Raw genomic sequence first — 24,806 nt, 5'->3', positions numbered from 1 at the left:
TAAATTATTATATGCAAAAACACGATTGAATATGAGTTTGAGCTTCACAAGTTCAGTGAATGCGCTAAAACTATTCCAAAATAAACATAATACACGTGATTAAGTGAAAATATACTAGATACTAGCAATAGGGGTGTTCAAAAATACCCAATCCGAATGACTCGACTTGTCGATATTATAAAAAAATCCGGATATTTTTTTTTAAAAAAAAATTAAGTTCTTGATTGAGTACCTGGCCCGACATTTCCCGGGTTGGATCCGGGTCACAAAATTAAAATTTTTTGGGTACCAATTAGCCGAGTACCCGGTTACATTCAAAGTTAAAGCCGCTGCATCGAATCATAGTCCAGTAAGTGAACCGGTTGCAGTCTAAATCGTTATTGAAATTTTACAAATTAAAAAAGAGGAAAAAAGGAATAATTTTTTTTTGAAGAACTCTGATTGTTTTGTGGACAATCATATAACATCCTCGATGAATTTACTTATAAATTGATGATCGTCGTGTCTTCAAAAATTATATCTACTACCTTTTATGTTTTTTTTATATTATGGATTATTGGATTTTGTATTTCGAAATTTTAAATTATATGTTTGGATGTTGGAGTATTAATTTGAACATTTAAATTTATGTATTTTTTTAAATTAATAATTTGAAAATGATAAAAAGTTGGATACCTGATTACCCAAATTACAGATACCCACAATATCCAGATCGGAATACGGGCCGACCAATCAAATACCTGAAGATCCGAGTATCTGGAACTTTGGGTACCAAAAACCCGACTACATCGATTTAAACACCCCTAATTAGCACACAATATATCAATCAACTTTTTTTCATGCATCATAAGTGTATACAAAGTTCATGTTACCATTTTGTCAAATACCATAAGAAATGAAAATAGAGACTCGACCCATATATATATATATATATGAAACGCACTAAGTATGTGTATCTCCTAATACATCGAGTTTTAACGAACACGTCATAATGACCCGAAGCTCGTCCCAATCATTTGTGAAGAGTTATAATGTCACTTGTGACTAATGTTTTTAAAAGCGGACCGGACATTGAACCGGTGACGGTACTAGTTCATTGGTTCAATGGTTTAATCGGATTCAACCGGATTTTATATAAAATAATTTTTTTTTTAATTTTACATAATATTCAAAGCAATATTAATATATATACAACACTTTTTTTAAGTTTACAATATTAAAAGGTATAAAAATATCACAAGTCATAACATATATAAGTTAAAAAACATAAAATCAAGTGAAACAAAATGATTCAAATCAACTACAACATAATATTTAAGGTAAAACATATTAAATAATAAATATAATTATATAACTATAATCAAAAAATAAATTTGGGGCTGAAAAAAATAATAATAAATGATGTTGTTTGGTTTAATTTAAAAAAAACAATCTCATATGGCTAAGAAACATAGAAGAGCATCCCAAAAGTCTAAAAAGTAAAAATATGAGAACAAAACAATCTCACATGGCTAAGAAACATAGAAGACCAGCCCAACTGACTTCTATAAATACTATAGGTAATTTGACATTCAAAATCATAGAGCCTTTTGGTGAGCACATAGCAACTATTCTTTCGCTTCAATTGAGCTTGAATTTCAGACTTCAATCGAGCTTCTAAATTTTTTTTGAGTTCGAGTCTTTTCGAGTTCAAGTTTCAATATTATATTTCAAGTTCGAGTTGACTCGTGAGTTTTTGAGTCAAGTTGAGCTTACTTTTAAAGTTTTCGAGTTCGAGTCGAGCTCAGCAATACTCGAGTTCGACTCGGCTTGTTTAACAAATGACATCGTTTGGTTTAATTTTTTTTAAAGAAAAAAAGAAAACCGGCGGTTCACACCGATTTTCAACCGGTTCACCCCAGTTTTGCCGGTTCTATTAGTTCTTTACCGGTTCTGTGCTCATCCGGTTTTGGAAGTTAACCGGACCGAACATGCCACCGGTTTACGGTTCAACCGTTCGAACTGATCGGTCCGATTTTAATAACATTGCTTGTGACAATCTTAGAATGTCGCGTCATCAAATGACAAAAAAATAGATTAAAATTTCAAACTCAAGTATTTACATGGGATGCTCCGATGAAGGACCGATCGTGAAAATTTATGTTAGCAAAACAAGTATTTGCTGGTTTTCTACACGTCAATAAATAGCATAATCAACAAAGGTTATAATATAATATGTACATTGATAGTGGTTTATATTGCACCATAAGGTATAATCATTATTTAAAATCTTAGTTGCAGGTTGAGACTAACTTAAAGTGTATTTTACTTTTCCTTCCAACGCCCGTGCTGTGCCGAATTCTTGAATTAGCCAACTTTAATCCATACGCAAACGTTGTCAGCCCAAAGCTTTTATCTGTCTTTTTTTTCCAGGTATAATACAAGAATTAACCCTAACATTTATTAAAACTATCACTTTAGCCCCTATTTTTTTGGAGCCCTTTACTCTTCAATGTTTCTATTTTTTTAAAACAACTGTTGTCGGATGGAAACCATTAATTAACTAACGGTCAACGTATGTTACTGACGTGATATTTTTATGTGTAAAATTGATTATGTGATACATACCACGTCACCCAAATAATGACATCACTAAATGTGATGATATGGCATGTATCACATCACTTAAGATAATGATCAAACATGTATCATGTCACTCAAAATGATGACGTGACATATGTCATGTCAATAATTAAACACATTGATCGTTAGTTATCTTTTCATCTTAGAAAGGTCATTCTAACCAAAAATTAAAATGTTGAAATTAAAATATTAAAAAAAGAATAAGAGTTAAAAGTGACTATGTTAATAAATACTTGGGATTAATTTTTGCATTATGCCCAAAACTTATCACCTTAATAGATCCACAAGTACGATAACTGCAAATCAAACATTAATTGTGAAGAGGCCATATGTTCGTCCATGGCCAAAGACAGAAAACACAAAACACAAAGCTTAATTCACAAATAAAAGTTCAAAACAATACATGCATGCAAGGCTTATACAAGGAGAAACATTATAGCTAGCTATGAAAACAAGTTCTTACATACATATAGGACTAAATACATACAAACAATATTCACACACCACGCATGCCACTTGGTGCTATGCACTTCCATCATCATCGTTATCACCACCACTGTCCGGCGAATTGTTGCCCCAATCATCGTACTTTTGTCTAGGAATGTTGTGGTGGTTGTCTATGTTTTTCTCACCTGTGCTCCTCGTCCTTGCTTCAACAGCTTTTCCTTTCCCCACATGATGCCGTTGTTCCTGGCCGTATATTCTGCAGAGCATGGCTCTCCGGGGACTTGCCATGCAGCTATAACTCACCATCATCAAAACCCCAATTACCACCACAAGCTTCAGCTTCATGCTTCTCATGTATTCGGTTCATACTCCATGCCGCTCATATATTCATTTTTAAAAGAATTGAAGAATGGGGTCTCCACCCAATAAAGAAAGGAGATTGAGTGGAAGATATTTAAATAATTTTACTTAAGGAATTACTCAGAATACCACCGCCATGAATCCATATTAAGAAGACTTAATGGTGAAGTTCCACTTTTGAAGTGAAAAGATAATGGCTACAATAAAAGTCAATGAATTCAGGGATGAGTGTTAGATCGAGTCGAATTAAAAATTTTCAAGTTATTCAAGTTGACGAGACCTATTTTATAACTCGAAATTGACTTTAAATTTTTTCGAGTCAAATTTTTGAGTTTTTTTGTTTAAATTTAATTATAAATATTTATAACATTATGATATTATTTAATTCTAATTTAAATGATTTTTTTATAACCATATACAATATATGTGTATTTTTTCATATTTTTCATATTTGATATACATTTATGATACAGAATCGAGGAACTCAACTCAAACTTGAAAATCAATCTACTAATTACTAAATATTTTGAGTTATTCAAGTTGTATTTTACAACTTGGCTTGAACTTGAAATTTTTTCGAGTCAAGTTTATGAAATTACAACTCGAAGTTAATTTTAGGCGAGTTTTCTCGAGTCTAGTCAAGTCGAAAAAATCAATTTTTTGAGTCGAATCGAGTTTTTCTCACCTCTAAATGAATCAATCATAATTGTCATTCATGTTTAAGTTGCTTTCTGATTTCAAATCATAGATGACAAACCTCTTGCATTTTTTTTCTGTTAGACAATCTTAATGCGAACTAAGAGTAAGTTGATGGATTATTTTCTTTAGAATTTTTTAATACTTCTGCAGGGTTATTTAGCTAAATAATTTAGGTAAGAAAAAATTTAAAAAATAAGTGTTTGAGAATTATTTTGAGATTTAGATTATTTGTTATAATGTACGTTGAATTTGTCACGAGAGGGTGATGAATTTGGAACTTGTGCGGGGTGACAAATTGTATACATTTTTTTCATTTTATATAACGAGTTCTATTTTATAATATATTTTATTAAATTCGTCATTCCCTCGTGATGAGTTCCACGTACAGTGTAACAAATAGTCTAAATCACAAAATAATTATCAAATTTCCCTATTTTTAAAAAAAAATTATCGCCCATAATATTTTCAAATTTTAATGTACTTCGAAGGCAAAATTGCTCAAATATTGTATTTGAAAAAAAAAACGTAAAATAATACATGCCTAAAATTATTTATCGATACAGGGCGAATGCTATAGGAATGTGCGAAGATGCATTGGAGTCGGGGCGTCACATGGGAGATGCAGGGAGGACAATACGACTCCAGTCACCAGATGTGTCGCATGGAATGCCATGTGTCTTCGGTCTAACAGAAACACGCTAGGACTACTGATAACTCTGTAAAAATGTTATATTTATAGCCTTTTCGCTTAAGTTATTGGTTGTCTTAAGGCTCATGTAGGGTCATTTAGATGCATATAGGAACATATAATTACATTTGGTGGTTTGGCTTTGTCGTGGCATATTATTGTGTAAATGGTGCTATTTTATGGGGAAGGTTCGCACTTTGCTAGTGATGTGCGGTCAATGAAGCAAAGGGTGAAGATGGAGGAATGCCAAGGCAATTTGAGATGACTGAGCATGAGAAAAATGTCGCAGCAGGTAGGATGACTTTTTTGGAGCAAAAAAAGACAAAAATATGAAGATAGTTTATGGTGTTATCCAGCCCAATCGTGAATCTCACCTGCTAACCCGTCCAACCCACACATGTGAAGGGAATAGACAATTTTTAAGAGATAAGGATATCTCATTATTGAGGAGTTATGATATTTATGAGCTTGGGATTTAGAGGTTATTGGGTAATTTATTAGCTTCTTGGAAGTTTTTGAATTGATGAGAATTTAAGAGTCTCTTAGAAGTTAGATTCGAATTTAAGAGCTTCTTGGAAGTTGGAGACTCTTTCGTTTTATAAGATGAGAGAGAAGAGGACAAGAGAGAGGCAACGAAAGGCAAAACAAGGAACTCCTCTTTCAAGCCATTTTTAAAAATACCCAAAGCATAAGCATCAGAATTTTGGATTTGAATCAAAAGACTTACAAACTGTTCATAAAATTGATCTACTAAACTAGTTTATCGAAGACTCACAAACTCATCTATGGGTTCCTCGAATCCCTCGGGAACAAACCTCGCCCACAACAATTCCACGTATTACGCTCAACTCAGACGATCTGCTCCACCGTGTTGTTTCAACACAAACTGATGCCAAACAAGAGCCTTCCCATCAAGATTCAACATCACTAAACGAATTTGTGTCGTTTTTGGTACTAATCCAGCTTCTAAAAATTGCTCCAACTTAGACCATCAATCTCGGAAATCATCTCTATCAAAACGCAGACATCTTAGCTTGCAAGCAATATTACTCAACTCAACTGAATATCCCCTTGCAATCTCATCCGACTCCCCGCTTGTTCTATTGTCAGGAGAGTGCCCCAATATGCCCTTTGAAAACTTAACTGTGATCTCTGAACTTTTTGCTTTGTTCAACCCTTCCAAGAGATATTTCAACTTCTGAAATCGATCATCAATCTGTAGCCTCTAGTCTAATTATTGAAACATGTTTTATAATATTTTGATATAACAAATAATGGTAAAATATTTTTTGACTTAATTGAATTTATTCAAAATTTTCAAAAAAAATTCAAAGTCCATTAAACTATAATTTGAGCACAAAACATTTTCTGGTAAGTAATACCGATACCGTTCTTACAGTATCAATGCTATATGAACAATATTGATACTATTCATGTGGTACCGATACCAAAGGTAAGAGAAGTATCAATACTCTCTAGGTAGTATCGATACTACTAGTGTTTTCCAAATTGCTCAAATTCCATAATGTAAAATAGGTACCGATACTACTTTACACAGTAGTTGATACCATAAGCATAGTATCGATATTGATCAAGCCCAACAGTCTTTAAAGGTTAGTTTATTTAAATATAACAAAGGAAGTATCAATACTCATTAAAGGAGTACCGATACTCCCTGTCTGTGCAATTTTATTTTGTAGAAAAATAACCCCCAAACTGCTCCAAATCATCCCCAACGGCTAGAAACGGGAACAAACGCATTCCAACATATAAATACAAGTTCAAGACACTTGAAGAAGGTTACTAACACCTATCCAAGCAATCAAACACAAGAGAAAATCTTTCTCACTCTTTATTTTCTTTCTCTTGTAAATATTAGTGTTTAGTGAGTTTAATTTTGTAAACATTTACCTTGTGAGGTTTTCTTGTTTACATTTTTTTATCCTTTGTAAAAGGGGAGTGGTTCTAGTTTAGCTAAGTGTAAAACTAGGGATTTGTAAAGGTTATCTCTTTATCCTGTAAAAAGAAAGAACAAATTAGTGAATTTGTTAGTAAATCCTTGGTGAGGAGCTAAGATAGTGGATATAGACTTTGGTTGAAAAATTGAACCATTATAAATCTTTGTCCATCAATTTTCATATCCTTAAATCTCTTTAATCCCTAAATTTCTCTAAAAACCACTTCAACCCCTCTTGGTGATTTATTCGATTATCCAATTGAGCTTCATTCGAATCCCAACAATTGGTATCAGAGTTTGACTCATTAGAAGGTCTAACAACCTTGAGACGATCCTTGAAGAAGCTCTATCCATTTCCAGCACAACCGAGAAGATGACTTCCACCTCCGGCTCGTTCCACATGAAAGACTCCCAACCGATTGACAAACCTCCATACTTCAATGGAGCTAACTACCATCATTGGAAGAAATAATGAAGCTATTCATCCAATCCAATGATCTTGATGCATGGGAGATGACCGAGAACGGTTACTCTTGTCCAAAGAAGAAGACGAAGGAGTGGAGTGCCCAAGAACGGAAGAAAGCTCAACAAAATGCTAAGGTCATGCACATGTTGTTTTGTGCATTTGGTCCTGATGTCTATGAACGAGTTTTTTCTTGTTCAAATTCCAAGGATCTTTGGAATAAGCTCGAAGAACTTCATGAAAACAAGAAAGAAGAACCAATAAAGGTGGTGTGCTTATTGGCTCACTACAGCAAAATAGAGTTTTAGCGGCGTTTTTTTAGTCATATAGCGGCGTTTTTAAGCGCCGCTAAAAACACTTACGACGATAGAAAAAACATCGCAAGTAGCGTCGATCATACCATCACTGCTAAAGTTAGCGACGTTTGAGAACAAAAAATGCTGCAATAGGTCAAGATCATCGCGACGTTTTTTTAACAAACGCCGCAAAAGGTCGATATCTATAGCGACATTTTTGGAACAAGCGCCGCAAAAGGTCAATATCTATAGCGGCGTTTTTGGAACAAACGCCGCAAAAGGTCGATATCTATAGCGGCATTTTTGGAAAAACATCAAAAAATGTCATATCTATAGCGGCGTTTTTTGATACAAACGCCGCAAAAGGGCTCATGATAGGAAAAAAAAGAACCATTAATATCTAAGACTCTAATCTTCCATGGGAATAAATGTTCAAATCAGAAATGATAAGTAATTTATGTCAAGCTTTTATTTCTCTTCAATAATAAATTATAAATAAAATTAGGAAATATTTACAGTGGAGTATTCCATGGAAAATATTAGATTATCAATACAATAAGAATAAAAGAGAAGCAGAAACTATTCACCAATTTCCGCACTTCTGCTGCAGGGTCATTAGCAAGGGCAAACAAACCATGAAGGTAATTATCCATGCATGTATATAAGGCCTGAAAGAAATTAAGGCACAATTCAAGTATTACCCTGAAAGCATCAGAAATTCAGAATAACATCCATCGCAAGAAGAATATAAATGTCCAAACTTCTAAGTTAACTTACAGAAGGCATCAAAAAAATATATTGGTTTACAGAACCCAATGATAGCTTTCTCAGAGAGGCATGGGGAGACTGATAAAACTGCTCATAGAAAAACATATATAGCTAGAAAATTTTAAAATGTTGACAATTTAAAAATACAAAGATGCATTTCACCTTAAATAACCGAGGAAAAAATATGTTGATAGGCCTTTCAGCTAAGTGAAGTAGCATAAAGAACTGTTGATGACTGTGTTGAGAATGCTTCAACAAGAGCATCATTTCTTTTCTGAGAAGAGTAGACACTATCAGCAGAACTGTAGTCGATGGATATAAGATCAGCCAAAAATACAGCAGGATTTACATGATCTAGGCACTTGTACCTGTTGATTAACTAAATATTCAAGCATAAGTCTCATAATTTCAGATTCTAGTACATTGTTGTTAGATAATTTCATCTAGAAACAGAGCTTGAAAAACATTCAATTATTTATTAAAGCAAAGAAAAGCAGACGAAAATAACCAGTTCATGATCCTCAAAAGTGTTTCAAACATGAAATCAATGAAACAATAATATATATATGATGTGTGTGGAGAATATGTGTAGATCATCCGCTTTCCTAAACAAAATGAAAAAACATAGCGAGTTCACAAGATAACATACAAAGCAATGCATCAGTATCACACATTAACAATATAATGGTAAATGATGAGGCTATAGCAATATTATCTTTTTCCCTGTACTACCAAGTTTTAAGAAGACAGATGCGGAAACATGCAGCTATATTTCAAGCATAATGCGAGTGCTAGTTTTACATTAGAACCTCATCCAGCGTACAAGTATATCGATGCTAATCAGGATCCCTAGCAAGAAAACTCGATGGATAATTTTCGTCCTAAATCCAACCATGAACCTTTTAGAGGTTAAATATTTTTAAATCAAAGGTATTACATGTCCCAGGTTTTGGCACGCACCTTCCAATCACAAGTCACAGTCAACAAAAATCACTCAATCCGTATAAAAAAAATTAAAACTAAATAAAGAACCATGGTATGCAGGCAGGCAGTGCATTCCGTAAGGAACAGGAGCCAAGTTTGATTACAACCCAAATATGGAGAAGTATTCCAGTGGCTGATCATGTGCAGGACAAGCATAAACAAGTGCGCCCTTTGTTAGCAACACGATGTCGTCAAATTTGTCATACACAGAACCTCTAGGTTGATGTATTGAGCAAATTACAGTATGACCATCTTGTGCAAGTAGGCGGAGTGTTTCCATTACTTGCTCAGCTTGGAAAGCATCAAGTCCTGAATGCAACAGAAGAAATTGGAAGATTAAAGTCAAGTTTGGCAAAAATATTAATGACCATACACAAATTCCAGCAGTGAGGAGAAAAAAAATATACTCTGCTTAACCTAATATATGGATAACCAAGACCTATCTGGATGGGTAGTTGTGGTCATTCCTAGGTAGACAAAGCAGAGAACTTAAGCTAGCAAGAAACTATAACAAATAGTAAAGGCACACTTTTACACCGAATTATATTTCAGGTGCCAGCTAAAAGGTCCTCTCTTAATCAATCCATTATACAGTTCAGTTTGTAATCATTAGATTACCAACGCATAGATAACATACCATGAGTACAAAAATGAATGCTTATGCAGTTTCTGCATAACTTATGCTCTTATCTGTACTCTATCCATGGACTACAAGCCTACTATTCAAATCTGCATGCAACACTCGTTGTGGAGGTTTTCTATATCTGTCACTTGCATCTAAATACTGCCTCATGTCCCACTATACAGGTAGTTAAGGATTACCCAACCTTAATTTGATATAACCAAGGGGAACATTTTCAAATATTGCGTCTCCAACTGAGGAAATTTAGTTTTAAATAGTATTTTCAGTTTTAAACATGTAATTCAATCAAATGCCCGGAATGTACTTCATCAAAGAAATGGATAATCTTTGCAAATTATATTACAGTGTAACTAACCCTACAAAACCCCAATTCTAGTATCGAATAGAAGCAAAATCCAATAAAAAAGAAATTCCCCAAAATAAATGAGAACGGTAATCGTATCTCCTCCATTAACATATAACCTGATCAATACCCATAATCCAGTTCCTCGGGAAAAATGAAAAACAACCGGGAAAGAAATTTTATGTAAGCTGGTCGGTGTGGAAATAAATGGAGATAGCAAACCTCGGCTCGTGCTAGGATGAAACGAGATAGTTGTTGAAGTCTGGGAACTGAGAGTAGTGCTGAAGCTGTTGCCAAATCTGATATTTATCAGCCAAAGAAGATGGCGAAATCTACTGCTCCAGCAGTCTACAGATCTCCTTCAACCCCTCTTCTTGGGGTTTGGTAGTGAAGCAGATGGGTTTGAGGTCCGACAAAGTGAAACAGCGAAGCAACGAAGCAAATGGGCAAAGCAGCGAAGCAACAAATTTGAAAAAAGGAATTTGCGAGATCGACGAAGCAGTCAAAGAAGGACTGAGATCTGCAGAAAATAATTTGTGGGTTTGGGGTAAACGGCAGAAAGGAAGTAAAGGAAAACCAGAAAGAAAAGAAGATGAAAAAGGGCTAGGGGTTTTAGGAGAGAAAAACTCAAACTTTGCGGTGTTTTCAATTTCAAACGCCACAACTATCTTGTCAAGTGCGGCGTTTTAACAAAACGCCACTAAACGACAGGAGAAGCTGTTGCAACTCTCGGATATTCGCAAATGGGTTTGGGTATACAGTAGGATTGAAAAATAGGCGAAGGGGAAAAAATGAAAAAGGTTAAAGGGTTGGGACTTAAAAATTGTAAATTTGCGGCGTTTGTAAACACAAACGTCACTAAAGTATGAGTCTATAATGGCATTTGTATATAAACGCCACTAAAGTAAAAGTCTATAGCGGCATTTGTATAAAAACTGTAACACCCCAATTTAGGGGCTAAATTTAATAAATTATAAATTGGTGAATTTAATTAGTAATTTGGAAGAAAATTGAGTATTAAATTGTAAGATTTCAAAGTTAACAGACTGTTTTAAGAAATACAAGAAATCCAGTGGTTAAACTCATAATTTGACCATTTTTCTTTAGGAGATAATATAAACCCTATTTTCCCGTGTATTTATGCATAAATATGTTCATATTTCCTCTCCCGGTCAACAACTTTCAACTCCGATCTACTCGTCGTCCGACCTCCGATCGACAAATCGAGACCATCATCGTGTTCGTTGTCGACCGAGGAACAAAACACCTCAAACCTTTCGTCGTGAATCGTTGCAGTTCGTCGTTAATTTCAGTCGGAAGTATCGTCGGCAATAACTCGGTTTCAGTTGGTTTTTCGTCGATTCACGACGATCGGGTCATCCGTTTACGACACCTCCCGCACCATCGTGTTCCTTGCATTGTTTTGAGTACACCGGTGTTCTCCGTTTCTCTTTCGTCACCGGCGCGTGGAGGGGTGAGACCGTCAAAGTTTTCGACGTTTTGGAATCAAGCTCTCCGTCGTTCAAAATTGTGAACCGAGCTTTGTAAGTGCCTCAAAATCGCTTAAAATAATTTTTAGGAATTTTTTCGGGAATTTTTCGACACCGGGTTACTGTTCACGCACCGCACGCGCCACCCCCGAGAGTGGGCATCGTCTGGGTGTTAATTTTGTAATTAATTTCTGTTTGGGTGCCATTTGTGTAAAATTTGGGTGTTAGTTTAGTAAATATTTACAGAATATGGCTAATTTAGTAATTAATTTCTGTTAGGGTGATATTTGTGTAAAATGGTCGACTGTTGACCGTTGACCGGCGTTGACCAAAACTTTGACCGGGCATTAAACGACCTTTGACTTTGACTGAGTATACCTATCCTGACGTTTTTCGACGTTCCAAATCCGATTCCGCAGTCCGTTTTTCAAAATTCGGACATAAAGGCCTCGAAATTGCCAGTCAAACCCGTTGACTTTGATTTTGACCAAAAATGCCAAATTTTTGAAAAGTCATATTTTATGCTTTCGACGTCTTGAATCCAAATCCGAAATCCGTTTCGCCAAATTCGAACCCAGTAGTTGTTTTTCACTGATTTATCACCCGATTTGATCTGTTTATCACAATTAAGCTCCGTTTTTTATATAATTTATGTTGATATGTATCTGAGGAATTATTGGAAGATGATTTCAAGATAAAGGGCATTCGAATGGAATTTATATGGTCGATTAGTATTACACGAAAATCGAGGTAATACTTTACTACCTCTTTATGCTTTATGGAACATGTTGATATTGGTAAATGCATGAATAAGATAATATTGGTCACTTTTGTGGAGTTGATTAATTTATACACTCGATATAAATGTGGTAGAAACTCGGTAACTGAATATGGATCGAATGATTAATATAAGAGATTGAAAGATTGTTAGAATTAAATTACAAGTTTGTGATTAGTGATAAAGAAATCAGCCATCGATTTGTAAATTATATTTTATATCATCAAAGGTTAAATGTTAAAGGTACTTGGATGAGAAATTATGAGAATACTCCGGTAGGGTAAAATTACGAAATTACCCTTATATTGGAAAATGACAAGAATTGTCCCTAGAAGTGGATTAATAAATCTGAAAAGACATATTGATCTGATAAAAATATTGATGTGCATAAGAAATGTTAGTTTTACTTGGAAATTATGGATAACCGGTCTTTAACCCAATAGGGTTTATGCAAGATACTAGAAGTCTGTTAAGGAATCATTTCAATATCAGAGAATGTTCTAGGAAACAACTAACCATAGGATCTCTAAATTATAAGTATGCTCGTTAAGAGTTAATACCGAAATCATCTGGTTAAGAAATTACGAAAATGCCCTTGAAAGATAAAAATAGCTCGAGTTGACCCTGAATGAGAAAGTACTTTGAGGATTTGTACTTAACTTAATGAATTACGGATTTAATTATTAAGATCATGTCTTTGTACAGAAAATTTCTGATAACTTGTTGGTAACTTCTGAGAAGGCAATTGACCTGAAAATCTCTGAGTTAAGAATAAATTATCGAGGGTGCTCTTTTGTCAGAATTATTTGAAAGGTCTTGAGTAAATGATAAGTTGGAATTAAATAATAAGACATAATGGAAGGAAATGATTGAAATACACCAAATCTGTAAAATGATCAGAATACCCATGTAATGAAAAAGACTCAAGAATATTACCAAGCTCAGGAATGATTGGATATCCTCGAGCTCTGAAAAGAATGGAATGAAATTGAGTACCAGAATGACCAAAATACCCTTATGACCTAAAATTAGTAGAAGTGTTGGATTAATTCATGAATCCAAATAAACATGGATGTGGTATTGCTCTTAAAAGTTATGGATCACATATTAAGCCGAGCAATCAATGCTAGTGTATATGTCAGTACCTGAAATGTATAAATGTTACTTGAATGCGTACTCGTCTTCTCAAGCGTGGTTCGATGATAATTTTGAAAGTACTCAGCTCAACTCAACTCTAGGTCACATTCGATAATAAGAAATGGATATTTGTTAGACAAATCAACCACGAAGACCAAATTAAATTAAACAGAAGTACAATATATATCTGAAATTCAGATACGTCTGGATTATCTGGAAAGCCCTGAAGTAATCGGGATAGACTTGACTGATAAACGAAATGAGTAACCTCAATGACTAAGGATAAATAGGTGATTTGATGAGTTTGGGAACACTGTTGAACTTACATGATGAATTATCCTTATGGGTCATAAAACATTAATCAAGTACGTATATATTTCCTGATATCGTTGAAATATGGAAATGAAATAAAGACTATTGGAATATCTATTCAGCGATGATTACGAAGATGATTTATGGACAAGAATTTTTGGTATTAAAGAGTAAATACTCTGAAAAGGCAGTAAATTGGCGGGTCGACATGCATTAGTTCAGAGAGATTGTTCAGTTCGAATTATTCGATAAACCGATCGATTAACATGGATTGTAAATGTCTTGAAGCTTCGTTTCTCCTTTATTAGCTCAAATCACTCTGGGCATTCTGGAACGCTTTCCTGATGCACATGAATCATAGTGGAATTCTAAAGTATCAACTTTAAATGTCTGATTAGATCGGTTAGTAATCGATTCTCTCCAATAGGACCTTATTCTTAGAATCCAATCAAATTGCACGAGCTTCATATTATCCTTACCGATAATTACAAAATGCCTCTGAAAATACTTGGATCCTCTAGTGTATTCCCTATGTACTACATAATTGTTTTATCTATTTTGAAATGAGGTACACTAAAATCTATGGTTATTATTTTATGATGCACCGACTTACCGGTGATGGTTTATGGACTATGACTGATATATGATTATTGGTTTTCACTGATATATGATAACGATGATTACGGACCTAATGTGACTCTTGGGTAGGCTTACGGGCCCCAAGATGCTCCATTAGGTTGGCTCCCTTTTGCCGTGTGCTTAGGGTAAGCCCTATGGACTTACGGCTCTAAGGATACAGGCCCAAAGCCTATCCTTAGGTGGCTTCCTTTTTGTTGTGTGCTTAAGGTAAGCCCTACGGACGTAGTTCTGAGGAACTGCGGATGGTGTACATGAAAAGGATTTAAACTACGAGTTTCAAAAGTGAAACTTCATTATGATTTTATAATGATTTACTGAACTATTACTCGTTTATTGTATCTACTATGATTTTATCGTACTGTTGGAACACACTGGATATCCTATTTAATCTCATGAAAACGTGATACTATGAATGCTTCCTATGAACTGTGATCTTCATGGTTTCTACTCGATGAACTACTAATGGAATCTCAGATTATCTTGCAAACTGGTATACGTTTGATTCAATAAGGAAATTATGGCTTCACATTTATCTGCATGTCCTTTAGCATCATTTGGTAATTCTGTATTACTGAGCTTTCCGAAGCTCACTTTATTACTCACCATTGCAGGTTAAAAGAATTGTACCAGTGCATCTATCGAATTCAATAAGGGAGCTCTTCTGGTGTTGTTTGCAGAGTATGATACATGTGATTAGGGGACATGTAATTTTATTTTGATTTATATACGAGTCTGAAAATTTGTTTTATTTATGCATACTGATAAATCATTTTATAAGTTACGTGTTTTAAAAAAAGTTTTAAATTTCCGCCATTTTTACAGTGGGTCGTTCCGGTGGCCCTAATGTAACACTCCAGATCGAATTGGGTTATCCGCATCGGTCTGAGGGGGTTACAAAACGCCACTAAAGTACAAGTCTATAGCGACATTTGTATAAAAATGCCACTAAAGTACAAGTCTATAGCGACGTTTGTATAAAAACGCCACTAAAGTACAAGTCTTTAACGGCGTTTGTAAACATAAATGCCACTAAAGTACGAGTTTATAGCGTCGTTTGTATAAAAACACCACTAAAGTACTACTCTATTACGGCGTTTGTTGAAAAAATGCCATTATGGATGAACCGATTGCGCCGTTTGTATAAAACGCCACTAAAGTACTACTTTGTTGCTGTGTTTGTTGAAAAAAATGCCACTATGGATGAACCTATTGCGGTATTTGTATAAAAAAGCCGCTAAAGTTACCATGTTATGGCGTTTGATATGTAAACGCCGCTATATATTTAAAAGTAGTGGCGTTTACTCCTTGAATGCCGCTAAAAACACCGCTGTAGAACAATTTTGTTGTAGTGGCTCTTATAGAGCCCGAGGTATCTTATAACTCTAGTGAATCTAATTCATATTCTTTTAATGAGTTACAAGATGCATATGATGAATTATTTTTGGATTTTGAGACCATGAACTCCAAATACAAGAAATTGATTTCTAAATTTAAAGTTGAAAATGATTTTCTTTTGAAAGTTAAAATGGAATTTGAAAACCAAAATGAAAATTTGAAAAAAGATTTAGAGCTTTCAAAAATGAAAAATGAAAATGTTGAAAAAGAAAGCTTTGATATAAATGTTAAGCTTGAATGCTTAACAAAAAGAAAAAGAAATCATTTTAAATAATTCATCTAGTTTCATAATGAGAAAATGCTCACATTGCCATTATCATGGTCACAAGGAACATACTTGTCCTTTAAAGAAAGGAAAACGTTTTAAAATTAAACAAGTATGGATTCCTAAGGGAACAAGAGGCATTGAAACTAACAATAATGGATCCAAAGCAATTTGGATACCAAAATCCAAATAAATATCTCTTGTAGGTGTGTGGGAGAAATTGTGACAAAGTGAAGAAATTGAGATGCTCTAGCCACACTTGAAAAGAAATGGTTAACCTCTAAGCTTATTTTGATTATCTTGCATAATTGGTTGCTCATTTAGTTTAAGCGTGCATGAGTTTTGATTTTAAATGATTTTATGTTTTCTATGTCATGTATGTTAAAAAGTGTTATGATGAACATTTTAAAGTTTCAATGATTTTTCATAAGTTTTTTGTTCATCATAATGTTTTTTGGTCAAATTTGTTTCTCATGTTGTTTTAAACAAATTTTTCTTATTTTTGACTTTAAATTTAAATGTTTATGCATGTGATTTATTAAAAATGATATCTCTCTAACAATTGATATCATTTTTTTAAAATGCATAACATTTTTGGATAACTTTATGCATATGCACTTAATTTCAACAACTGGTATTGCATAGTATATTAGACTTAGATATATTGAATTTCTTGTGCTACTAACACGTTTGTTAATCTTTGTTGAAATTCATTGTCTTTTAAGTGTTAAGCTTTTAAAGACAAATTTTTGTTTGGAATGTTTTTATTGAATGAGAGCTTTGATTTTTCATATGATTTTATGCTAAAATTTATCACTTACTTTCCATTGTTATTTTTTAACTTTAAAGTGAATTATTTTTATATAACAAAAAGGAGGGAGAAGTTAGGTTTGAAAAATTCAATTTCTCAATGAAAAAGGGGGAGCTTTAATATTTTCGAAATATTTCTCTTTTTCATTAAATATTTTATTAAGGGGAAGTTTTGCCAAAACAATTTTTTTCAAATGTTTTGTTATACCAAAAAGGGGAAGATTGTTGAACTATTTTTATAATATTTTGATATAACAAATCATGGAAAAATGTTTTTGGACTTAATTGAATTTATTCAAAGTTTTCAAAAATAATTCAAAGTCCATTAAACTAGAATTTGAGCACAAAACATTTTCTGGGTAAGTAGTACCGATACTGTTCTTACAGTATCAATACTGTATGAACAATACCAATATTGTTCATGTGTATTTTTACCAAAGGTAAGAGAAGTATTAATACTCTCTAAGTAGTATCAATACTACCAGTGTTTTCCAAATTGCTCAAATTCTAGAATGCAAAATAGGTATCAATACCCAAAGAGGTACCGATACTACTTTTAGAGGAGGAGAGTATCAATGGGGATCAAATGGGTTATCTACATCCTTAGTCCCTGAAGTCTCTAGGATTTTCGAAATTAAAAACTTTTAGAGTTTAGAGACCAAAATAGAAGAGAAGAAAATAGTTGAGTGATGAATGGTGTAGTTTACCCAATTTATGACAGCATGAATTAATGGAACTGTTGGTCAAAAGGACACATTAGGTTCTTTTTTCAAGTTGGAGGGTCACATTTATCAATAAAAATAGGATGAGAACCATATTGTTTTTTTTAAAAAGTTCAAGGACCTCGGGTGCCTTTTTTCCAAAAAAAATATATGTCATGTTGTTTTATTCTTTAATAAAATTTATATTTTGTTCTCCCTCTATTTCTTTCTTTACAATTTGTGCAAATTTTTATAGATCAAACCAATTTTTTCTGCTTTTAATTTCTTTGACTAACGATGACACCAGTTTTTCTTTTGCTAGTTGTCGATCGCTGGTTGTCTTTTCTCTTTGTTTTTTTTAGTTTTTTAATAAGAATAATTTTGTCTTTGTGACACATTTATCTTTGCCTTTGTGACATGTTTTTCTTTGCCTTTTGGTAGTTTTTGGTCATTTGACTATTGTTCTCGTTTATCTTTTTTTTTCTCAGAGTTGGATTTGACATCACAATAATTGATCAAGATGACACTTATTTGTTATTATGATGATCTTCTCTACTTTGGACCCTAAGATTGATTTGGATACGCGCTTTGCATTTGTAGATAGTTTTCTCACGTCGCTCGACTATGATTTGTGATTTGTCGGTTGTATTTTAGTAGTTTCATCCCTTTTTGTGGTTCGTTTGTTGATGCACTCATATTTATTCGTATTTTTATTTTGTTAGAGCTTTTGATTAGGTTTTTTAACGTTTTCTTTCGTTGGTCTTTGTGTGATATAGGTGGCTAGTTTTTGTGTAAACGGTGATAGGAAAATGTCCTAATTACATTTTAGTTTACGGTTATACTTATAAATCTTCATTTTAATTTTGGATATTTTCTATTTGTAATAAAAGTAGCCGCTTTCTATAAAAAAATATTTATATTTTGTTATATTTCTAATAATATTGTGTTTCTCTTTAATAAAAAGTGAAAATGTATTAAAATATCTTTTTTCCTGAATTAAGTCAGTGGAAGAAGTTATCAGGTAAGTGTGAAGAGATGATATTTATTAAATTCCAATTTATTTATTTCAAAATCATGGATCCGATATTTTTGTGTTTTTTTGCTCATTAAAAAATAAAAATTTATCACATCAATAATTTTATTTATTTTTAGCTACGAATTATTAAAATAAGACAAAAATATAAATTTAATGATAATTTTAAAAAAATTGAATGACCAATACAAACCACATGAATAATTAGATAACTATATAAATAATTTACCCTAAAATAAAGATGGAAAAGCTGATCTCTTTAACTTGTTGCATGGGAAGGAATTAAGGGGCAGTTCTACATGACATCACCTTAATATAAGACTAAAATAAGGTGTTATCGATTTTTTTTATTGTTTAAATAATAAAAGCGGTAAAAAATTACTAGTAATATTATTATTTTTACCTAAAACATCATTTTTTTTAATATTTTCGGTTAATTTTTAGCGTCTAGTAATGTTTTCGGTCATTTTTTAGCACCTAATAATGTTTCCAGTCATTTTTTTTCAAAAATCTGGTTAAAACGCCCAATAATAACAAAACCGATAAATTAAAAGAGGAGACAGACCAGACCAACTAAGAGAACCAGCAGGGCACTGAAAAGAAAAACGGTAAATTACACATATTTTAATCTGTTTTTACACCAAAGCTTTCAATTTTTTTAAAATTATACATAATGTTTAATTTTCATTTCGTTTTAATACTCAATCGTTAAAAATTTAACACGTTTAATACATAAACTATCAATTTTGGTTTGTTTTAGTTTCTAAACTTTTAATATTTTCAAAACTTAACTTTTAATTTTGAATGGCGTACTAAACTAAAGCTTTTAACGGTGAAGTAATAAAATAAAATAAAAACTAAACTTTAAATATGATTATAGAAAAATTTAAAAATTTAATTACTAAAACAGACCAAAACTAATAGTTTAGATGTTAAATACGTGATTTACCAAAAGAAAAACTACGAGGGTCGAGAGAAGGGAAGTCCAATCAAATGGTAATTGTAATATATAGTTTTACTTTAATAAAAAATTAGTTGATCATATTTTCATATGTAATGGTGTAAGGGGGAGGTATGGTAGTAGGCTGCCCCCAATGTTAGGTTGAGAGCAACTTCCGTGGAAGACCTCCGGCAATTATGAATTGTCCACCGTAAGACTCGATCCCACGATCACAAGATTAATAGTCTTGCACTCTACCAACTGAGTTAGATAGTCAATTCTATGGTTTTAGTTTTACTTTAATGATTTTCCAAATATCCACTCCAATTTCCAACGAAGGGGAAATGGAGTCCACAATGCAATTAACAACTGTTTTTCCATTCAGCGTCTCACAGCATGTCTGCAAAACCATAGGCAACTCTACTCGAATGATGTGTACAGATCAGCCATTTTTGTTATTCAGAGAAACGAGTACAGAACATAATTTTTTTTAGTAAAGAGTACAGCACATAATGTCTTCAGGGGATGAACCCTTTGCTGGCCTTTTCAATCATCCCTGTGACACAAACCTAAGAAAAAACACAGTTATCTTCACTTGTCTCTGTCAATGCAACCAATCCCTATTCCTCTTTCTTTTCTTTATTGTTTTCCTTGCCAAAGTTGGGAGTTTTTTAACGTCTGGAGGTTCATCAAATCCATTAAAAAATAATTGCAGGGATATTTTCAAGCTGAAGTGTCGGTTAAACTATTGGTTTGGTCGGTAAGATATGGAACCAAAGAAATCTTATAGAATGTTTCCTTCTATAGAACCACTTTCCATTCTCTTTGCTTTTACCTTTTTCTTTCCTCCATTGATCTCTGGCAAAGACCAAGTTGTTTCTCTCCAGCCATTCCTCACGTGCATGCATCTGCAGAACATAATTGCCCAGAAGAGAAGCATTGTATTTCATACATTACAACAGAGGCTGTTATTAGATGATAAAGGAAGGGTTTTTTGATTATATGAATCAATGAATTGAAAAGTTCCTTTTTTTATTCTGGGTTTAAGGCAAGCATCATGTATATTTAATATTTGAAGGTATCCATTAATGCTACTAATTTATATATATATCAACAAACTGAAAGTGGGGAGGGATCGCACTTTGCCCAAGAAGCTTATCCCATCCCTTCTTATCTTTTTTCCCACTCTTTACTTGTGGGGTCTTAACTTCGAGAACTTCGAAAGATCATCGATCAAGCTCCATCCTCTCTCTCTCTAAGTTCATGTCTGACCTTACAAGCAATAACTTCTTATAGCTTTTTCATATCATGAGAAGCATGTTCGTACAAATTCGTATCAAGCCACCCAACTGCTATAAAAAGGGAGGATATACCATCTCAATATTCATACATTCGAGTGTTCCTAAAACTACCACTAATACATAGAAATCTACCATCCCGATATTCATATGCAAGTTCTTTTCCTCCCATATACTGTCTATGTAGACATACAATGAAGGGGAAATTTGTAAAGGCATGCATTAGCAAATGGAGGAAGATGGGGAGTAGAGTCATACCTTGTGGCAGTTGTGAATACTGTTGTGAGTGGGCAAAGCCGTGGAGTTCGATCTTCGATGCATGAAGAGGGCTCAATCCCAGAAGATGTGCCGAAAAGTCACTTAGTAGTCTATGTTGGTGAAAACTACAAGAGGTTTGTAATTAAACTCACCTTGCTCAAGCACCCACTATTCAAGGCGTTGCTCGATCAAGCTCGGGATGAATATGATTTTACGACTGACTCCAAACTCTGGATTGCTTGCGATGAAAGCTTCTTCCTCAATGTTGTTCGCTGTGCTAGCTCGCCTAGAGATTGAATACCCTCCCGGTGACCAAAGGAATTTACGCTAGAAGCTTGGTTGATTCACGAGGTTTGAGTGTATACTGAGTGGATTTTTGTAATATAAATTCTGTAGCCTATGAACGTAACTCCATTGAAAAGTATTGACCTCTAGTTTGCGCTATTGTAAGTTCTGTTTCTAAGGGCCTCAACCGCTAAGGCATGTGATTAAAGCTCTTGTGCCTAAACAGAACCCAGTTGAACACACCGTAAATGCCAGATCAACACTGAACAAGAAGCTAGATCAGACACTACCAGTTCTGGCTTTCACCTTTGAAACTTTAAACAATAGCATCAGCAAATGAACGTATAAAACGTATGTTACTTGGATTGAGTGTAAGCTTCAGATATAAATGTGTCCAACACATGCTTGTTCAAATGTTTTTTTTAAGTTTTTCGTAGGAGGATCCATAAAAAATCATACTGCTATACGCATGTCCAAATATGATTTAGAGACAAAAGTCAAAACACGAGTGTTTCAAACAAAATAAAGACTCGTAACAGTATAGCATTAGACCTGTAAGATGAGGTTTACAATACTATCAAAGAAAATTTCCCTGGACAATGGAGATGCAAGTTCCTTGACCTCCTTGACATCATATTTACCTGTAACAGTAAAGCATGCTTCAACTAGCAGATGCACGCAAACAGCAGGTAACTGTAGGAATTATAGAAATATATGATTCTGTAAATATCCTTTAATTAAGGGATTCTGTAAATATTCTACATTCCCTTATTTTAAGGGATCATATCTCCTAGGATTAATATCTTTCATTTCTTAGAGTTTCCTACCTTAGAGAGATGATTTGTATATAAATATGTAATCTATTCTATTGAAAAGAATAAGAAATTACAGAGAATTACTCTGATTTCTACATGGTATCAGCTTAGGTTACGGTTTCTTTCCAACCTAGACGATGTCCACAACTTCTTCTCCTACTCCGGAGATCACTTCGAATCTAGAAAATTTTTCTGGTTCTACTGCTCAATCAAAAGGTAATATGGTCATTAAAGAACCAGAAGGTAAACCTCATGCTACAGTTTTTTTCTCCTCCCAGTCGACCCCTAATTGGATCCTCGATTCTGGTGCTGCGGATCATAGGACTGGTAATAAGGATTTGTTTTGCAATTTTTTCCAAACTTTGGTAAAGCTGTCAAAACGGCTGATGGTTCTTTGTGCAAAATAGAATGACATGGCACTGTTATTCTCAATGACCATATTGTACTTAAAAATGTCCTATTCGTGCTAAATCTGGCTTGCAATCTCGTTTCCGTTAGTAAACTTTCCACCGACTTGCACTGCGCTGCAATTTTTAATGATATTGATTGTACTTTGCAGGCACTGAACTCGAAGAAGATGATGGTAAGGCCAGCTTGCAGAATGGTCTCTACATTCTTCCTGCCTCTACTAAAATCGAAATCTCGAAATCTTTCACCGCTTTAGAAAAAGTTGATAATGTTATGTTATGGCACTATCGTTTAGGTCATCCTAGTTTTCACTATCTTGCAAAAGTTTTTCCTGCTCTATTCATTCATAAAAGGCCAAATTCTTTTTCTTGCAAAGTTTGCTCTCTTGCCAAACAGACTAAATCAACTTATTCTCCTTCTACATATAAGCCTTCTCACCTTTTTGCTTTGATCCACAATGATATTTGGGGCCCTTCTCGGGTGAAGAATGCTGATAATTGTAAGTGGTTTATCACTTTCATTGATGATCACAGTAGGATAACTTGGACTTATTTGCTAAAAGATAAATCTGAAACTGCTGGTGTTTTTACCCAATTTTATAACATGATTCTCACTCAATTTGGGTATAAAATTCAGCTCTTTAAATCTGATAATGGCAGTGAATTGTTTGCTAAGTCTTTGGGTGCGTTTTTCAGGGAAAAGAGCATAGTTCAGATTAGTTCTTGTGTTGACACCCCACAACAAAACGGTATTACATAAAGAAAAAATAGACACCTCCTTGAAGTTACTAGTTCTCTTCTATTTACCACTAATGTTCCAAAATATTTGTGGGGGGAAGCCTTATTAACTACCACATATTTAATCAATCGAATGCCTAGTAAGGTTTTACAATTTCAAACACCTCAATCTATATTTTTGCAATACTTTCCCAATTTTAAACTTATCTCCTCCATTATTCCACTTAAAATATTTGGTTGTACTGTTTTTATCCAAAACATTGCTCCTAATAAGTCCAAGTTAGATCCTAAATCATTAAAGTGTGTACTGGTTGGGTATTCTTCACTTAAGAAGGGTTATAAATGCTATCATCCTCCTTCAAAATGATTTTTTACCCCTATGGATATAACATTTTATGAGCAGGATCCCTATTTCACTCAGACTAAAATTCAGGGGGAGATATGGAAGGATTTTCAGCAACATCGGGTATCTCCTCCTACTTTTCATTCTCAACCTTCATAATTGCCACCAATTTTGTCCTTACCTACAGATTTGTCACCTGTAACTACTCCCATTGATCCACCGGTAGTACCTATCACTACTTCACCCATACCCACTTTAAATACCCTTCCTGAAAATACACCTACTCTCATTCAAAATATTCCACAAACAACACCAATCAAACAAATCCGTTTCTATATAAAGAAAAGAAAACATATTCATGAGGTTGTTTTGCAATCTAATGCTTGCCGAGAATTGGATTTGGGTCCAGCTGCCGAAATAGAAGAAGAAATCAATAAGCCCACTCCCCTACTCTAGATTACTTCCCTATTGCTATTAGAAAAGGGGTTAGACAGTGTACCAAGCATCCTATTGAAAAATTTGATGGTTATAATTCATTGATGCCGTCTTTTCAAGCATTTACAGCAAACTTGGATAAAGAACAAGTTCCCACAAGCATAGCTAAAGCTCTAAAGGATTCAAAATGGAGAAGGGTTGTTGAAGAGGAAATTTGTGCACTAGAGAAAAATGCTACTTGGACCGTTACAGACCTTCCTCAAGGAAAAAAGGTTGTTGGCTGTAAATGGATCTTTACTGTAAAGTATAACTCCAATGGTAGCATCCAACGATACAAAGCGACACTAATGGCCAGAGGCTTTACAGAAACATATGGGATATATTTCACAGAAACGTTTGCACCTGTGGCGAAGCTGAATATTGTTCGAGTACTCCTAAGTTTGGCTGTAAATTGCGA

General features: G+C 33.9%; 1 protein-coding gene and 1 pseudogene across 1 annotated transcript; one reads left to right on the top strand and one right to left on the bottom strand.

The window, feature by feature from the left end:
* Positions 1-5,807: 5,807 nt before the first annotated feature.
* Positions 5,808-8,778, bottom strand: LOC120214554 (transportin-1-like). The gene is made up of 4 exons (XM_039212433.1): positions 8,463-8,778; positions 8,310-8,387; positions 8,087-8,200; positions 5,808-6,041 (listed from the first exon to the last, which is right to left on the bottom strand). Exons 1-4 carry the CDS (start codon positions 8,565-8,567, stop codon positions 5,808-5,810), a joined length of 531 nt encoding a protein of 176 aa, XP_039068364.1. The 5' UTR covers positions 8,568-8,778.
* A 12,368-nt stretch (positions 8,779-21,146) lies between these two features.
* Positions 21,147-21,631, top strand: LOC120214475 (annotated as a pseudogene).
* Positions 21,632-24,806: the final 3,175 nt, after the last annotated feature.

This window comes from Hibiscus syriacus, unplaced genomic scaffold (assembly GCF_006381635.1).
Source record: "Hibiscus syriacus cultivar Baekdansim isolate YM2019G1 unplaced genomic scaffold, ASM638163v2 tig00110065_pilon, whole genome shotgun sequence".
Taxonomy (NCBI): domain Eukaryota; kingdom Viridiplantae; phylum Streptophyta; class Magnoliopsida; order Malvales; family Malvaceae; genus Hibiscus; species Hibiscus syriacus.
The sequence above is the reverse complement of the archived record's forward strand: the minus strand, read 5'-3'. Positions and strand labels throughout refer to the sequence as shown.